The sequence below is a fragment of the Leuciscus leuciscus genome, assembly GCF_965113295.1.
Source record: "Leuciscus leuciscus genome assembly, chromosome: 5".
NCBI classification, from domain to species: domain Eukaryota; kingdom Metazoa; phylum Chordata; class Actinopteri; order Cypriniformes; family Leuciscidae; genus Leuciscus; species Leuciscus leuciscus.
The window spans coordinates 51,023,816-51,043,775 of NC_138729.1; the positions used below are offsets into that span (position 1 = coordinate 51,023,816).

General features: G+C 41.6%; 1 protein-coding gene across 1 annotated transcript; it reads left to right on the top strand.

Moving 5' to 3' along the window:
* Positions 1 to 10,960: 10,960 nt before the first annotated feature.
* Positions 10,961 to 14,430, top strand: LOC309498667 (serine/threonine-protein kinase pim-3-like; the record flags this gene model as incomplete). Its single annotated transcript, XM_082169510.1, has 8 exons — positions 10,961 to 11,060; positions 12,010 to 12,402; positions 12,536 to 12,630; positions 12,823 to 12,864; positions 13,037 to 13,388; positions 13,466 to 13,621; positions 13,873 to 14,007; positions 14,253 to 14,430. 8 exons carry the CDS (start codon positions 10,961 to 10,963, stop codon positions 14,405 to 14,407), a joined length of 1,428 nt encoding a protein of 475 aa, XP_082025636.1. The 3' UTR covers positions 14,408 to 14,430.
* Between the last annotated feature and the right edge of the window lie 5,530 nt (positions 14,431 to 19,960).

Genomic DNA, 19,960 nt, shown 5'->3' on the forward strand with positions numbered 1-19,960 from the left:
CTGACATCGTACTTGCAAGTTCACACACCTCTTTAATGTTAATTTTGGTGATCTCCGACTGGTGGAGTCGAACATCATTTGTGCCGACGTGAATAATAATCGTAGAGAATTTACGATTAGCATTAGCCAGCACTTTTAAATTTGCTTTGATGTCAGCCGCTCTGGCTCCCGGCAAACATGTGACTGGTGGCTGGTGTCTCTATTTTCATGTTCCGTGTAATAGAATTGCCAATAACTAGGGCACAATCAACAGGATTCTCAGTGGGTGTTTCCCTGAGTGGGGAGAACCTGTGTAATATTGTTATCGGAACAGAAGAGCGGTGTTTTGTCCCGTGACTACATCGTCTCACCGTCACACAGTTGCCCTGCTGCATGGGCTCTACTTCAGCCGGAACCGAACAATGTACAGAGTTCACTAAGCTAGTCGCATTCAAAGCAGTATCTAAAGCCCTTGCACTCTTACAATTAACCTCGATTAAAGTTTGGATTTGTGTCTCTAGTTCTGAAATCTTCCCCGTCAGCTTTACTATCTCCCTGCATTTATCATATGTAAATCCTGTGCTGACCGAGAAGGATATGCTAAACATGTTGCATGAGGTGCAAGTGACAATAAGAGGAGAAGATGACATGACTTACCGTGTTCAATACGAATACATGTACCGTTCCACCCCTAATATATATATAATATTTCTGATTATGGCATAGCTTTCTCCCCAGCCAATTAGGCTAATAAAGTAATGATTAGAAAAACACAAATGCTTGATCAAGGGCCCGGCCCGGCGGGAGTCTCTGTTACCCCTTTTCCACCAAGGCAGAGCTGGTGCTGGTTCGGAGCCAGAGCCTAGTTTCAAATCGGTTCTTTGTTTTTCCACTGCCAAAGCACCAGCTCCGAACCAGTAAAACTGGTTCTTAAGTAGCACCAAATCATTGCAGGGTCTAGAACGGAGCCAAGAAAGAACCGCTTGCGTCAGAGGCTGGGGGGCGGGGTTACCGTGGCCAACAAGACTGAAGAGAAACTTGTGACCGCCATTTTTAAATAGCAGCTCGATTATAATATCCGTCTATGTAAGTTACGGCGAGCTGCACGAACGCGTTGGATTCGCCGTGTTTGGATGCCGATGTATTTTCGCAAACCCATGAGCATCCATAGTAACGCAACGTCTATTATTGTTGATGCCTTGTTCGAGATGCATCGGAGCAGCGTGGACCGATCAGAGCTGCGGGAGTGTTTGGAGATCATACGACTCCTTGTGCTTTTTGATCGCTTTCGCGGTGCTTTGATTTCATGTGCTGATCGTTCTGCGAGAAGCCGATGCATCTCGAACAAGTCTGGTGTGTTTGTGTTTGGCGCTGCCGCACTAGCGTTGCTGGGCAACATGATACGTATGCAGTGACGTAAGATATAGCTCTGTTGTGGCTCTCTGGCCGGTGGAAACGCAAACCGGTTCTTAGTAAGCTCGTCAGTCGAACCAACTCCGAACTGGCAATAGCTCTAGCTCTGAACCAGCACCCGGTTCTTGTTGGTGGAAAAGGGGTATGAGTGTTCCCGGTCCCTCCAGGATCAAGCAAACACCGGACGCAGATCCTGCAGATCCTGAGTTGGTGTGTGTGCCAGGCCAGGTCTAGAAGGTCTGGAGTCTCTGTGTGTCCCAGGATCCTCCAGGATCAAGAGTTGCCGCCTGTGCCAGATCTCTCCAGTTTAGATGACAGTGAGTCATTATTACGTTGGTTCATGTTATTTCTGCCATCTGTTATTTTCTATGTTCTATTCTTTTTGTTATTACTTACGGTCATAAATATGATTTGACATTAACTGCTTAAAAATCTGAACATGATATTTGTTGTACTATTTTCATCTTTAATTGTATGATTGGTTGGTGCTGCTCTAATAGTCATTCACAGAGATGTTTCTAATAATTTGCTATTCATTTTTCTTAATTTTAGAAAAAGCTAAAAAAGGAAGAATATAAATGGACATAAATACAGATATTAAATAGAAGATAATAACTGTCTGACTTCTATGTAACACAGTATATCAGGACTGTGCTTGTAATCTCTCTAGTGTTCTTGGAAATTGGCTGAACAGGAACATGAACTTAAATGCAAAACCTGCTCATTTCAAGTAAAATTTCAGTTTTGGGCCGAGGACCCAGCAAGAACTGGGCCAGAATTGAAGGATATGAGGCCCAGAGGTGGGCCAGACAAATTTAGCTTTTTTGTTCAGTTCTTAGCTAATATGATTAACTGCAATATATATATTACTTCAAAGTGTATATAATATAGTGTACTGACTGCTGCTTTGTACATTAAAATCAGGAACGGGCAACCGAATTTTGTAAATCTTTTGTTGTTCAGATCAGCCTTATAATACTGAGACGTACGGAAGGTTTCTGTCACTTTTGGGCTGAGATATCCGAGATATATTATCTTGTGGAGTGTGTCATTGAAATAGCCTTGTAATGTCACAACATCCTAACAGTGAGTGATGTCACATAGCACATCAGACTTTACGAGTGTACAAATACACCGTTTCATACAGCATGTTTGTGTGTTTTGCAGGTCACGACCCCACACCATGCCAAGGGGAAATGGTCCTCCTCGGCACATCTCCGCTGACTGCATCATCTAGGCCTTAGGATGGTTCCACAAAGAATTGACTGCACATACAACATGACTTACTTCAAACTAAAGATTTGACTTTACATAAAGACACTGCATCTATTTGTGTCTCATGAGTTAATCCAGGATGGGCCTAAAAAAACCTACAGCTTACAGTTCATTAAATAGTTTAACACAGCTAACTCAACATTAATATCTTGTAATAAATATTGGAAATGGAGAACAAATGATTATGAATTCTTCAGATGAATCCCCAGAAATGGTATATATTAAAGACTATCTGCATGCTTTGAATGTAACGGATGGAGATGACCCAGAAATAAGAAATGTTGATGTAACAAACAAGGTTGAGATTTTTATGGACGATCTTGTAGTTGAACACCTCAACGCAGGGTATTCAGAGTGTTGAACAGTACAAGTATTTGGGGACTGTCTTAGATAACAAATTGACTTTTTCCCCAAATACTGATGCTTTTTGTAAGAGGGGGCAGCAAAGATTGTATTGTTTGCAGAAACTAAGGTCATTTAATGTGAATAAAACATTGATGTGAATGTTCTACAGATCCTTTATTGAGTTGCTATAATCCTATTCATTGTTGTGCTGGTTTAATTCTCTGAATGTGAAAAATAAGAATTATATTGAGAGGATTGTAAATCAGGCAAATAAAATAACGGGAAGGAAGCAGATGACTATATTATAGACAGGTTTTATGGAGGCAGAATCTATCTATAAATTACAGGAACGTCTGTCTGTTATTAGCATATCTCTTGAACCGTTAGTCCAATGGATTTCAAACTTGACCGGTGTCTTGCTACGGGCACGAGTAAGTTTGGCGTTGTTTGGATTAGAAAAGCAAAAGATATCGGTAAAAGAAGCGCACATTGGCTTTTGCCACTGGCCACTCCCCCTCTCACACTGACACTGAGTGAGCACAGCTGGCCACTCCCCCTCTCACACTGAAGCTGAGTGAGCACAGCTGGCCACTCCCCCTCTCACACTGACACTGAGTGAGCACAGTTGGCCACTCCCCCTCTCACACTGACACTGAGCACAGCTGGCCCCTCCTCCTCTCACACTGAGCGAGCACAGCTGGCCACTCCCCCTCTCACACTGACACTGAGTGAGCACAGCTGGCCCCTCCCCCTCTCACACTGAGCGAGCACAGCTGGCCCCTCCCCCTCTCACACTGAGCGAGCACAGCTGGCCACTCCCCCTCTCACACTGACACTGAGTGAGCACAGCTGGCCACTCCCCCTCTCACACTGACACTGAGCACAGCTGGCCACTCCCCCTCTCACACACACACTGAGTGAGCACAGCTGGCCACACCCCCTTTAACACTGACACTGAGTGAGCACAGCTGGCCACTCCCCATCTCACACTGACACTGAGTGAGCACAGCTGGCCACTCCCCCTCTCACACTGACACTGAGTGAGCACAGCTGGCCCCTCCCCCTCTCACACTGAGCGAGCACAGCTGGCCCCTCCCCCTCTCACACTGAGTGGGCACAGCTGGCCCCTCCCCCTCTCACACTGAGCGAGCACAGCTGGCCCCTCCCCCTCTCACACTGACACTGAGTGAGCACAGCTGGCCACTCCCCCTCTCACACTGACACTGAGCGAGCACAGCTGGCCACTCCCCCTCTCACACTGACACTGAGCGAGCACAGCTGGCCACTCCCCCTCTCACACTGACACTGAGTGAGCACAGCTGGCCACTCCCCCTCTCACACTGACACTGAGCGAGCACAGCTGGCCCCTCCCCCTCTCACACTGACACTGAGCGAGCACAGCTGGCCACTCCCCATCTCACACTGACACTGAGTGAGCACAGCTGGCCACTCCCCCTCTCACTGACACTGAGTGAGCACAGCTGGCCACTCCCCCTCTTACACTGAGTGAGCACAGCTGGCCACTCCCCCTCTCACACTGACACTGAGTGAGCACAGCTGGCCACTCCCCCTCTCACTGACACTGAGTGAGCACAGCTGGCCACTCCCCCTCTTACACTGAGTGAGCACAGCTGGCCACTCCCCCTCTCACACTGACACTGAGTGAGCACAGCTGGCCACTCCCCCTCTCACACTGACACTGAGCGAGCACAGCTGGCCACTCCCCCTCTCACTGACACTGAGTGAGCACAGCTGGCCACTCCCCCTCTCACTGACACTGAGTGAGCACAGCTGGCCACTCCCCCTCTCACTGACACTGAGTGAGCACAGCTGGCCACTCCCCCTCTCACTGACACTGAGTGAGCACAGCTGGCCACTCCCCCTCTCACTGACACTGAGTGAGCACAGCTGGCCACTCCCCCTCTCACACTGACACTGAGACTGCGTTCGAAACCGCATACTCAATGAGTAGGTACTTAATTTCAATAAGTACTTAACGAGCGCTAAAAAGAGTAGGTACTTTATAGCCAGATCTCGTTAAGTATGAATGCGATCCGGACATCATCCGCCATGTTGACGTTTTCATGTGACCTTCAACCTTATCACAAGCGCAACAACTTAAAAGATATGAGCGACAGGTTATGAGATATGAGCGACAGGTGACGCATTACTGCCACATACATATTATTTTTTTCTCTCAATTATGTCGTAATAACGAGATCTTATGTCGTTAAAACGACATCTTATTCTTTGTTATTGTTAAACAATTTAATTACACTAAAAAGCACTAGAATGATTCAACTATATAATCTGAATTGAGCTTTACAGCAGAATTTGAAGTCGGCTCATATTTGAGTTATTTTCCTGTTTATTACTGTCAAGCTCCTTTTAAACAGTCTGTCATGTATGAGTTACAGGAATACAATCCTAAGGGAAATTAAGATTTAGTGTATTAATCATTTATCATGACTTGAGCAGGTTTATAATAACATAATTTCATGCCATCAAAATAACACGAAACACAGCAATGACACTCGTTCAGCCTTTATCAGGGTTTTCACTCGCTTTGCATTTATTCAAATTCAAAAAAGCTGAGAACAAATCAGGTAATTTCACTGCAATTAAAATCTGACTTTCACTCTCGTGCTGTTAAATATATAAAGCTTATAAATACTGAAATATATAAGATAATAACAAATAAAATATCACTTTCACTGTAGATATTCAAAGAACACCATGCAATATTAACTTAAAATACTTGAAATCACACAAAAGCAAAACTTTCTTAAAGAATTCATACCATTTTTTTAAATGTTATAAATAAGAGTTTTTTATATATATATATATATTGTTCATATTATGTATCATGTGCATATGCTGATGAATCCTGCCTGTCATCTGTGGATCATATAATAACAACCATAAAGTCATAAAAAGTAAGAATTAAAAAGCAAATGTGAATGATTATGTAAAAGCGTAACGTAGAGGAGTGATATAGTCTGGAACGGTCCTACCTAACGCAGCAGCAGCAGGGAGTGTTCTCACGAGTCTTGCTCTGCTGTCACTTTCTGATCTGTACCAGCCTGATTTACAGAGGATTTCAGTGTTATTCACCATTCAAAAATAAAACATCATCAGTCTTTATACTATTAGCCTGGGGCAACCTGTGATTCTAGTGAACACACACTTAAAGACAGTGTTGGGGAAAGTTACTTTGAAAAGTAATGCATTACAATATTGTGTTACCGCCTTAAAAACTAACTAATTGCTTTACTTAGTTACTTTTAAAGGAAAGTAATGAGTTACATAACTTTTGCGTTACTTCTCTACTTATTTTTTGTTTTGTTTTTAATAACAAAAATGTTCTATCCTTGGGCTAATGTTCTATAATTTAAGTTCTATATTTTGGCCAACATTTTAATAATAAGCCTGAAGTGGATCCTTTCAGTTTAACTGAATCATTGAAGGTCAGCAGCAAGTACATTTGTCAATAAAGTGAGATTAAATGCATACAAATATTTGTTTTATTTAAGTTATTTAATTATTGGAGGTTTACGTGGTTTTCTGATTTTGCATTTCACTGATTTTATTCATTGTGAGGAATTCTGATTCTGTTTTTTAAAATCATCGTACCCGTTTATTTCGCACTGGTAGGACAATCTGAGGTAACGTTACTTTTTACTGTAAAATCACACAGCCATGGTCTAATAAGAATCTTCGGTAAAGTTACACTGAAGTATTTTCTGTGGTCACAGACGCGAAGCAGAAACGCGCAGTGAGATTGTACGGTGTGGTAGATGAACTGATAGATATGGCTATTACATAGCTGCCAACTTTTGAGTTTTGCTTGGATTGAGATTTTTGAGGTTGTTGGGATGTAAAAAATTAATCTTGCATCACAATAAGTGTATTGTGATTGTCAAAACATTTTAGTAACTAAATTGAATTTTATTAGGTTTAGTGACAACATGTTACAGTATATGGTACAATTTCTGGTAAGCTACATTTTTTATTATTGCTTGAAACAAATTTCAGGATTTCTATTCAGTTCAATTCTTGTGATTTGATTTAATATTGACTAATTTGGATAAATATTAGGTACACAAGATAGGGATTAATTTTGCTCAAGAAAAAAAAATCTCACCTAATGCTGTAAACACACAGAGAGCCTTATTAGCTGGTAGTATTATTTTAGGTAAAAAAATACCTCAAATTAAATATAATGCATTTTTTATTATAATAACAACTTTATTTAATGATATAAGTAAAAATATAATAAATATGTAATATAGTAGCCTACACATATTTAGCAAAATACTCTCCATAGCTCTTTTTTTTCTAGCCAACTAACGTGCTATAGCCTATTATGGTCATTAAATGGCTTTCCTGAGGTAAATGTTATGTGACATAATTGTTCTCCAGTTGTTTTATTGACCCTTTCCGCAGATGAAAAACACTTGATCGAAATCATGTATGAGGTATATACATTTCGGTAAGTTGTACTGTTTCTTTAAAACAGTGTTCATTCGTGATTATGTACTATTAAGTTAGCTAGTAGAGATGATCGGGTCACGTGCCGCTCGGGATCTGTCACGGCACATTTACGAGCGCCAAAACAGTATTTATTGTTTGAATTTCGTAATAAAATTGACAGAATCTGAGAGCTGAGATTTTTTTTTTATATCATAAGTAACCTGTGCTCTGTCTGTCTCGGTCTCCGTGTCCTCTTAATTTTATTAAATTAATAAAATTCAATTCATATTATTTATTAAATAATATTAATATTATATTATAATATAAATGTATTAAATTAATAAATTAATAAAATTGCTTCGCGATTTTTTTGTGCGTGAGAAAATGGATGTGTGGCGTGAGAGCGTGTGGAAAGTGTTAATTGCGTGTGTCTCACGGTGAATGCGTGAGCTGACCATACTGTCTATGGATCTGACAAGGTAGGACAGATCGGGACAGATCGACAGAAGAACACCCGGGCTGCGTTCCAAACCGCATACTCAATGAGTAGGTACTTAATTTCAATGAGTACTTACTTAACGAGCGCTAAAAGAGTAGGTACTTTATAGCCAAATCTCGTTGAGTATGAATGCGAACCGGACATCTGCCATGTTGACGTTATCATGTGACCTACGACGCGTTATCACACGCGCAACAACTTAAAAGAATCGAACGGACACGTTTAATTCATCTATCTGTAAATATCTTGATATTGATTAAACTTGCTCATTTTGTGGTCTTTTTGAAGAAACTGCTGCCCATTTATTTTGTGAATACATTTAGGGTTGATTTAAGTTATTTTATTTAACCTTACTAATGTGAACTACCGTTTTATCCTTAACGGTGTTATTTATTTTTATTACGAAATCCCAAAATTGTCATCTCTTGAATATGTTGTTAATTTTTTATATCCAAATATTTTCATCCACAAGCAAAAGTGGCTAACTGCTTTATTTTTTCCTCTTTTTCTTGTTGAATTTAACTGTCGTTTCATCTCTCAGGCCTATAAATAACAAAAAATGCTTTTTTAAAATGTATTATAATGAATTATTTAAGAAAATATATATTAAGATATTCAACCTTGTAGGTTCTTTTTTCCTATGTAAAAAATCTCATATTATGTATGCAAACCAATTATATATATATATATATATATTGGGTTTGCATACATAATGAGATTTTTTACAGATCTCATAACATCAGTAACTCGACAGCCCTACCTAGAACGGGTTTCCTCAGCGTTTGTAATGTCTGCACAAAGGGCAGCTGTGCGAAGATTCGCCTTTGGAGGAAAACTGTTGATTTTATACTCGAAAATTTTAAGTATCATTAATATTAAAAATGAATATTACCTCAGAATGAATTGCATTTCTATCCCACCCCAAAACATACAATAATAACAACGATAAATGCTGACCAATACTTAATTATATGACTTTTTACTGAAAATTATATAATTTAATAAAACAAACAAATTGTAATGTATGTCATATGACATAGCTATGCATGATTGAATACACTCTAGATGTGTATATAATGAACATATCTACATCTTCTTTCAAACAATTAAATCAAACATTAATTAAATAATTATATTTTATTTACTGACAACAATGAGAAATATTAATAAATTAGTAAAAGAATGGATGAAAGTCATCATCACACAATAAACAAATGCATAAGTCAACACATGAAACAAGCTTTATTCAAACTACAATCATGTATGTATGTAGACTACAGGCACTGAACCCCACATCCTTCTGCCATCTCAACACAGCGGTGCCCATTCTGAGGCTTTATTCTGATGAATCAGCTGACCACCAGAGGTGAGCCATTCCCTCGTGCCGGAGGTTGTTGCGTGATGTGTTGTGCTTCACAATCTGAGGCAAGTGGAGTGATGGAGGGACCATCTCCAGGATTCAGCTCTGGGCTCCTCATCCTCAGTGCTCACACCAGTCCGCTGACATTTCAGATCCTACAAAATGCACAAACATAACACAAAAGCAGTAATTTTAACCACACAATGTCATTTGATTTCAGTATTATTTAGAAGACAAAAACGCTTTTTTCCACAAATGCCGCCATCATCTTCCCTTGCAGGTCCTGCTCCACCACAAAAGCTGTGCGGCAAATGCACAGAAATCAAGAATCAGAAAAGTGCTGTAATAGCTCTGTTTGAAATTACAATAATTAAAATAAACTACAACTTAAGATTTAAATAGTTGTTATTTATTTCTGTAGTATACTCACTCAAAGCCTTCTTCAGCCACTCTCCACCAGATAAACACACATCTGTTCATCTGACCCTGTAACATCCAGACAAGATTCACATTACCTCTGTGATTTATGAACTCAACACTACATTTACATGTTGAGGTTGTTTTAACTTTTTATCCAACATAAATGTTCCTAAATTTATCAACAGTAATGGACAAATAAAATAGATAACTTATGTTTAACGTTAGTTACATTATAGATTTGTTCTACATAATAGCACACATTCATCACTCAGATGTCTATTTCATGTTGTGATATTTCAAGATTTTCCTGTCAGATGTAAATAGACATTTAAAATAAGCGTCTTTGATGTATGGTTTGTTTATGTAAATCCACTTTAGAGACGTAACTTACGTGTCCTTACTGGAGCTCCCCTGTTAGCTAACGTTATACATAATAAAACGTGTTTTTACAAAAAATCACAACTATACTACACTGTGTAACGTCTTTACACCTTCAACAATTCAACAGTTTACTCTACAGTAGTTCAACACATGCAATTTTAACAAAAGGAACTGTGTTTACTCACATTTGAAAGCACCCGCGTCGCCGATCTCTGCGATGTTTGATAATGACGTATCCTCTCGCGTGGCCTCCTGGGATAGAAGAGTATCCATCGGATGAGCACTCGAAAATCTGGCCGGAAGAAGTAAGCCATCCGGGAACTTCTCGCCTACTCTTTTATGAATACTGACGTTTGGAACGTACTGCTTCCTTCACGTACTGTTTTCGCCTACTATATAGTAGGAAAGTAGGCATATTGGAACGCACTTAAGTCCGAATCTCGCGATAATTCGTACGTCACCCAGGTTATTCTCGCCTACTCTTTTGGATTCGTACATACTTTTTCGCTCGCCTACTCTTTTTCCCATACTAAATAGTAGGGAAGTATGCGGTTTGGAACGCAGCACCGGCCTTTGGACCCGGAAGCATTATCGAGAGTGGTTACGTCACGACTTAGCCGAATAGTTCCAAGTTTAGGTTGCTAAGCAACACATAGAGCAACAAACACAGACAAACGCTGTATTTTGAAAGACAAACGCTGTATTTTGAAAGACAAACGCTGTATTGTGAATGACAAACGCTGTATTTTGAAAGACAAACGCTGTATTGTGAAATACAAACGCAGATATCAATCGAGATACAAATAATATTCAACATGGCAAAAGGGTTATTTAACATTAACCGATTTATCACCACTAAGATATTTGGGAGAAAAGCCCGCACGAGCTCCACAGATGCGCCCGCGCAGACGACAGGTAAACATTAATACAAGTCAAAACTCACATATGCAGAAATAATATAACAGTCCCAGGTAGCCAAAAAGATGTGGATGGGACAACGATGGCCCAAAATCATGTGTTATGCCGAATTTCGTCCAAAATCTGGCCCGAATCTGGGTTCCAAATGAAAATGTATATTCCTAATGATTTTTTTTTTTTTTTAACCATGGTTCATGTAACGTTACCACAAATTGGTTGTATTACCACAGTTTAACCATGGTTTTACTAACGTCTTGAATTACATTTAAGCCTAACGTTAGTTGTAACAAACATCTACAAAATAACAACAGAAAGACAAGTTACCATTTAATGATACAGACTTTATTCAGCCAAATAGTGTCCTATTATTCTAATTGAATTTATTGATCAGATTTAAGAATTTGAAATGAAAGATGAAGCATACATTTAATAAAATTACGGGGGAAATGCCCTTTATAAAGGTAGAAATTTATTCTGATAAGAGTGTATTAAGGAAATGTAATTTTGCCAAAAGAAAAACTTTTATTTTAAATACATTTTAATTTTAAAGCAGCCTAACGTTACTTCAGTGTGATATGCTTATACCATCATGCTTAACATAGAGAATTTGAATAATTGTAATGATCAGGTGCAGAAATCTAAATCAGAGAATATCATAGGTTTGAGATTTATCTAAACTGAATCAAGATCGGAATAAAACCACAAGAATTAAACTGAAATTGTAACATTTGTATCAAGCAATAGTAAAAGCAGAAGCCTATACCAATTATTGCACTATGCTGTCACTAAACTCTATAAACTCAATAAAATAGTGTTTAGTTAGGCTACCAAATGTTCTGACAATCACAATAGCCTACACTTATTGTTTGTGAGTCTAGTTATTACCACTCTGATTCATGTCAGTTTCAGCCTGATGTTTCTGATGTTCATTTTAATTTTTCCTTAGGCTGTATGCAGTCTGAAGGAATGAATATCAGCAGTGCTCAGCCATCGACCAGCATTATTTTTCAGCGCTGTTATGCTGCGTTATTGAAGGAGTCTCTTAAAACACCCGGACAGGAGCCGACTTCAGCCTCAGATGCGCTTGAGACTGAGACTAATCCACAAACACCTGAACCATCGACCAGCGCTGATCCACAAACACCTGAACCATCGACCAGCGCTGATCCACAAACACCTGAACCATCGACCAGCGCTGATCCACAGACACCTGAACCATCGACCAGCGCTGATCCACAAACACCTGAACCATCGACCAGCGCTGATCCACAAACACCTGAACCATCGACCAGCGCTGATCCACAAACACCTGAACCATCGACTAGCACCGCTACATCAGGTAACTGTCTGAGGACATTAATACAAACCAAAACTCACATGTCTGCAGAAATAACAGTGGGACACGATTACTGATCTACACAGGTGTGTTTAGTCATAAGCAGTTCAGTCTCATGCTGTTGTGTGTTTTTCAGGATCCTTTGACTGTCTTTATGAAGTGGGAAAGAAACTGGCATCGAAATCCCATGGCAGTGTCTATGAAGGAATTCGAAAATCAGATGCCAAACCAGTATGTTTCTCTTTCTGGATACAGCAAACCTTATGCCTCTTGTTTCCTTCTGTCTTTCGAGTCCTGACATAAACATCAGTGATTACAGTTTTGATCAAAACATGTTTTAAAAAAGATTATAGACTATATCATGTAAACAACAAAAATGAGTCAGTTCACTTACGTTTGCAAATCTTTTCCTTATTTTTTTAGGTGATCATCAAATTTGTTAAGAAGCGCCGGTTTGATTTCCACGTAAGTTGACATGATTTTATTCTTCATGAAAATTACCATTGAGAATTATTTATTAAATTGTTATTCGGTAATTGATAATTCTGTATGTAGACTTGAATTTTCCTCACCCTTCCTTTAGTAAGGAGGTTTGAGGTTAGGAGTCAACTAACCTTTTGTCAATCTCTTCTTTCAGTTTGAGGATTCCAGACCTTTGTGTCGAGAGGCAGTTACGATGATGATGGTGGAACCATGCGACCATGTCGTAAAGTTATACGAATGGTCTGGCACTGAAGATCACGACATCTTAATTATGGAACATCCAGGTACCAACATTACCTTGTGTGATTTCATCAAAGAAAACGGAGGTCGTCTGACTGAATCAGAAGCAAAAGACATCATGCAGCAACTCATCGCTGTGTTACAGCACTGCAGGGAACAGGGTGTTTATTACAAAGACATAAGCCTGAAAAAAGTTCTCATCAACCCAAACACCAGGCAGATCAAGTTAACCGGCTTTTACAGAGCACACTCCATCACTGAAATACGTGAGTCACTGATTTATTATGCACAGGATATGGAAATAAGGGCGTTTTACTAATAACTGAAAACTTACTGCTTACAGGAATGGACGATTGTGAATCATTTGCTGAGTGGAGAATTCACGCTGTAATGGCCACAAATGCAGGCTTACACAGAGTGCTGAAGGGAATGGTCGAAGGAGAATGTCTTCTGGATTCGAAACCTAGGTTTCCTTGGAAAAATACACGCTTGTCCAAAGGTGAGACCAAAAACAAGATCGGAATGGAAATAGCATTGCTTGAAAACATGTAAAGCTCTTTACACAAGTGACCTTGATGACAAATAAGCAAAGTGTAAAACACTGCGGATTGACAGTGAATGTTTAGCAATGAATGAATGTTCATGGGCATCCAGAGAAGGCCATAGTAACAGCAACATTTACCTCACATAAACTACATATCTCAAAATCAAACAGGACTCTAATCAGCTCTCTTCTGAAAACTTTTACAGAATGCCGGGATCTACTTCGGAAACTTCGTCCCAGAGAGTCAGGGACTTTACCTGGACATTACAGGACCGTACAGAACATTTTAGAACATTACTGGTTTAAAAAAACACCAGACACAGATGCAATCGAGTCAGATGGTGAGTCTCTAGTTATTTCCACTCTGAATCATGTCCGCTTCAGCCTGATGTTTCTGATGTTAGGCAACGTGCCGTCACGTAAAGTGACAGTAAAATGATGAATGTTAGCAGTGATTAAATGTTCATGTCATAGTAACAGCAACAAATGCTTTGTATTTCATGGTAACATTCACCTTACCATACAGAAAGCCTACTACAGAAAGGTCAAACGTGATTAATCCGCTCTCTTCTGAAAACTTTCACAGAACATCAGCTTGCTGCTGCAAAAGACTGCTTGACTTCAGAGAACATGACAGATCATACCGGGATTGGAGATTTGCTCAGAGAATTGATGGAAAATATTTCTCATTTTCAATTTCATTTTCATGCACAGCTGCAGTCCGTAACTGTTTGGGGTTAAAATTATCCAAAATAATGGGGGGGGGGGGGGGGGGGATGCACGGTAGCTGCACGGATCTCAAGCTGTCTGGCGGACATCTCAACATGGATGAAGGAACATCCCCTGCAGCTCAACCTGGCAAAGACTGAGCTTCTAGTCCTCCCTGCCAATCCATCTCTACAACACGACTTCACTATCCAGCTAGATTCATCATCAATCACCCCATCAAGGTCGGTCAGAAATCTTGGAGTGATATTGGATGACCAGCTGACCTTCACAGATCACATTTCAAAGACAGCTCGATCATGCAGGTTTGCACTGCACAACATCAGGAAGATCAGGCCTTTCCTAACTGAGCATGCAACACAACTTCTCGTCCAGGCCCTGGTCATTTCTAGGCTTGACTACTGCAATGCTCTTCTGGCTGGACTTCCATCATGTGCAACCAAACCTCTACAAATGATTCAGAACGCTGCAGCTCGTCTTGTCTTCAACGAGCCCAAAAGGGCCCACGTCACTCCTCTCTTCATCACTTTGCACTGGCTACCACTCGCTGCTCGCATCAAGTTCAAGGCTTTGAGGCTTGCTTACAGATCTATCACAGGCTCAGCTCCCTCCTACTTTCACTCACTCCTACAAGTCTACATCCCTAACAGAAACCTACGATCGGTCAACGAGCGACGTCTCGTGGTTCCATCACAGAGAGCCACAAAATCACTTTCCAGAACATTCTCATTCACAGTTCCATGCTGGTGGAATGCTCTCCCCACCCTCATCCGGAATGCAGAATCCCTGACAACATTCAAAAGACAGCTGAAAACCCATCTCTTTTGTGAGCACTTAACCTAAGAAGGGATTTCAGTTGTCTTTTGAATGTTGTCAGGGATTCTGCATTCCGGATGAGGGTGGGGAGAGCATTCCACCAGCATGGAACTGTGAATGAGAATGTTCTGGAAAGTGATTTTGTGGCTCTCTGTGATGGAACCACGAGACGGGAGCTGAGCCTGTGATAGATCTGTAAGCAAGCGTCAATGCCTTGAACTTGATGCGAGCTGCGAGTGGTAGCCAGTGCAGAGAGATGAACAGTGGGCCCTTTTGGGCTCGTTGAAGACAAGACGAGCTGCAGCGTTCTGAATCATTTGTAGAGGTTTAGTTGCACATGATGGAAGTCCAGCCAGAAGAGCATTCCAGTAGTCAAGCCTAGAAATGACTAGGGCCTGGACAAGAAGTTGTGTTGCATGCTCAGTTAGGAAAGGCCTGATTTTCCTGATGTTGTGCAGTGCAAACCTGCATGACCGGGCTGTCTTTGAAATGTGATCTGTGAAGGTCAGCTGGTCATCAGATTTCTGGCCGACCTTGATGGGGTGATTGATGATGATTTTAGCTGGATAGTGAAGTCGTGCTGTAGAGATGGATTGGCAGGGAGGACGAGAAGCTCAGTCTTTGTCAGGTTGAGCTGCAGGTGATGTTCCTTCATCCATGTCGAGATGTCCGCTAGACAGCTTGAGATCCGTGGAGCTACTGTGGGATCATCTGGTTGAAATAAAAGGAAGAGCTGTGTGTCATCAGCATAGCAGTGGTAAGAGAAACCATGTGCCTGTATGATATGTCCGACTGATGTGTAGATGGAGAAGAGCAAGGGTCCAAATTCTTTGATAAAATCTTTATGGTGCCCTGGTGGCCTGTATACAGTAGCCAGCACAAATCTCAAACGTGATTTGTCATTTACACTAAAATATTAATAATTAATAATAGGGTTGAAAAATAAGCAGATCTAGCAGCTTTTAAGGCCTCTCTGTATGCAATCGTGCTCTCTTTCCATGAAATGCGAAATACCTCTAGTTTGGTTTTCTTCCAGTTGCGCCCCATTTTTCGGGCTGCTCTCTTAAGGGCCTGAGTGTGCTCGTTGTACCACGGCGTTGGACTATTTTCTTTAATCTTCTTTAAGCGTGTAGCGAATATGCATCTGGGTAAATATGAATTAGCTCAAGAATATGGGGAATCTTGGGATATTAATATCTATGACTCATGGTCATAATTCATAAGTCGCATGTACATTTATTTATTTTTTATTATAGGAAATGCCTCGTTCTGTAACTGGTCTGACCAACCTTTAACTCGGCCAGCGAGTAGATGTAAGGTCAGTACAGTTAAGAAGGGGTATTCACAAACTCCACTAAAGTTTAGGTTCTGGCCAAGAACATTAAACTTTATTGAGTTTATTAATTAAAACTACTGAATGTAGTCTAATATTATAGAGCCTGTAGCTTTATAGATCTTTTGTTTCATTGACTTTATAAAAAGTGGGTTTTCAAACACAGAGACAGTTAAAAGTATAAATGGGTTTATTAATAAAATGGCACAAGCTAGAGATTATAAACTACAAATATAAACGTACGTAAAAATGCAAACAAACACATAAACATTTAAACAAACATGACGTGATCGGAATGAAAATGGAATGAAAGAAAGAAAGATATAGAGGGAAGATAGAGGGTAACTTAAATCACAGACCTAAGACCTAGACACCTGGAACAGCTTTTATAGGAATCAATATACTTGCGAGATGTGGTACTCTTTCAGTGTGATGCTGAAAAGGGGACGCGCGTGCGCGTGTCCGGCTGGTTTGCGTCTAGCTTCTTCTTCTGGGTCGTTTCGAAAAACGATGTAAAGGCTCACTTGAATTTAACGTTACCGGAAAAGTTCAGATTCGTCTCCCGGGATGGGAGAGGCTGGAAATCTTAGTTGCAACGAACGGCAGCTACGACTCGAACATGTGTTGGTCCGAGGAGAAGGCCAGGGCCTCCTTCAGATGTCCTTGGAGAAACGCTGCGCCGAGGAAGAGGGTCCAGAGAAGTTGGATGAGTTGAGTTGGAAGAGAGGAGAGAAGAGACCGAGATGAGGGGGCTTCTGCCGTTTTATCAGACATCTGGTTACGCCCCCTCTTGGAACGACAGCGAATCAGATTGTCTTTTCTGAAGCGGGAAAATTCTCTTTGTGTGAAGAAGAAAACGCCTACTTTCACCATATGTCTTATGAGAGAAAGAATTCATATTTCTTCTTAAGATTGTACACCTGGAACAATACATCTTACTGTAATACTATGTGCGGGACTGGTTGAATTAAAACAGGGCGGTCAGACAGATACCAAGAATTACAGGTAGATATTGGACACACATAACATTACGTTCATATGCCTCATTACACACAAATAAAGCTTGATTAAACACCCAATAAAATTGTCAGTGTTTCCGTTATGGCAAATGACGACACTTTGAGAAACATAGGAATACGTATCAAACATTTAGTGGCTTGTTATGTGGAAGAATATCTGTTTCCAAAGTTCCAGAGTGTGTGTGTGTGTGTGTGTGTGTGTGTGTGTGTGTGTGTGTGTGTGTGTGTGTTGTTCTGGAATGCCTTTGAGGCTTGGGTCGTAAAGTTTTATGGTCTGAGTTAGGGTTACAACAAGACACGACTGAGGAATTCCCTTCAATGAACATTTAGAATTCAAAACTATACTCTAGCAAACCAAACCTCTATCACACGTGCATATAGGAAGGTACACACATTATAAAGGAAAATAACAGATATTTCTCTTATTCTCAGTTATACACAAAAGGGTGTTTGTGTGTGTGTGCGGAATGCCATGAGGCCGTAAAGTTGGGGGATACGAGTCACATGGGCGCTGGTAAATGGGTCCTCGTGGGGCAATTATTAACCAGCAAGGACACAAGACGATGTGTCTTCCCATATGATCACTTAACGCGAGAATCAGATGTCGTTGTGGCTACATTCCCCCTTTTTGTTAAACGAAATTCGGGATGGAATTCGTTGAACAACAAATAGGCACAACGAGTGTCAGGGCGTTGTCGGTGACCGTGGAGATGCACATCACCGTGCTAGACTTCTCTGAGTGTGAGTCCTGCCTTGGCAGTCAGGAGTCGGGGGTGTTCTCTCTCCATGCGATGTCGGGATCGGACCTGGTGAGGTCCGATGGTGGCTGCTTTCTCGCGAACCACTGCGGCCTGCATCCTGTTAGAGGCGATAGGGAGAGAGAGAGAGAGAAGGAGAAAAAAAAAAAAAAATTCCAGCGATGGAGGTCCTTAGTTGGTTTAGGACAGTCTTTTTGGTTCGCTGAGGTTGGTATGCCACATGCTTTGATGTCCCATGCATGGCTTTTTGGCACATGTGGCGTCATTGTTACGCCTGGCCCCCCCCCCTTGTGCTTTGTGGCTTTACGAGCTGTGGCGCTGTAATGGCAACAAGTCCACAATGCGTATTGAAGTCTTGTGAACGCAACATGTGCGTGGTGGCAGACAGCTGTCTGAGGCACTGTTTGTCAGTGAGCTCGGATGGCCTGCGAGGGTGGTGGAGGGGTAAGTGGTGGCATAGGAAAAGTCTGTTCATCAGAGGCCCGCATGACTTTCTTTGTACACAGCGGAGGTAGCGTTTTAGCGGCTCTGAGGCGTGCAATGTAGTTGGTAAAGTTCGTTTGTGCTGTGTAATCACTGCAATGGTTAGGGTGGGTGGGTGGGTTGTCTGTATGTGGCGCAGACATTGGTTTGGTTACTCAACTGCAGGTCAGTCAGGACCTTGAAGCAGTAGGTGTCAGTGTTCGTTTTCTGTGTCTGTGTCAGACGTGGCTGCACTGTCTTCATCTGTGATGTAAGAAGACTCTGCCTCACCAGTGTTCTGGAGAGAGTGGTTACAGGTTCGACGGTCTGGGCTTGGAGTTCTGGACGGCGGGTGATGCTGGTTCCAGAATCTTTCTGAGCGGTCGGTCCGACGCTTTGGACGGGCACCGTCACAGTCGTGCCGCCACCTGCTGTCTGGTTCTGAGCGGTGCTCAGAGACGGAGTGAATTGTGTGTGTCTTTACCGTCTTTTCATCCATGGCCCTTTGCTTGGTGTAAGCCTTGTGGGCTAAGTCTCTGAGTTTTCGAATAGACATGGTTCGTGGGCAGACGAGCACACCGAGATGTTTACTCACGGTGCTATGCAGGTTCCGCAGAAACAAAGTTCTAAAGGTTATATCTTCTTCCATATCTGGTGTGTTGGTTGCTCCGAAGAACGTTTGTCGGAGTCGGTCATAATAGGAGTGTGGGTGTTCAAGTCGGGCCTGTTTCACGTCGAGGGCCGTGATAAACCCTTGGTCTGATTCTGGGTCAGAGAATTCGCGGATCAACGCTTGTCGCAGTTGCTTGTAATCTGCTTTGACAGGCTGTGGTTGGCGATCCAGAAAACTACGCACCTCTCTGCTTGAGGTGATTCTTACCAGGTACAATTTGTCCCAAGCTGTCGCGTTGGCGACAGTTTGCAGGTGAAAGTCAATGTCTTGAAGGTACGCATGAACACTGCAGTCTCCGGCAAACGTAGGAATGTTTCTGGCCATCTTGTTGAGGTTTGTTGGACGAGAGCTGTTGCTGGGGGCCCAATCCGTCTGGAGAGGATTCTGACCCTTTACAGCTCTTGGTGTTTGGCTGACAGGCGTGGTGTTGTGCAGTGGGCTTTTACCCCCCTTTTCAGCTCTGGGTGTGTGGCTGAAAGGCGCAGACTCGCTGGAAGGGGGAAATGG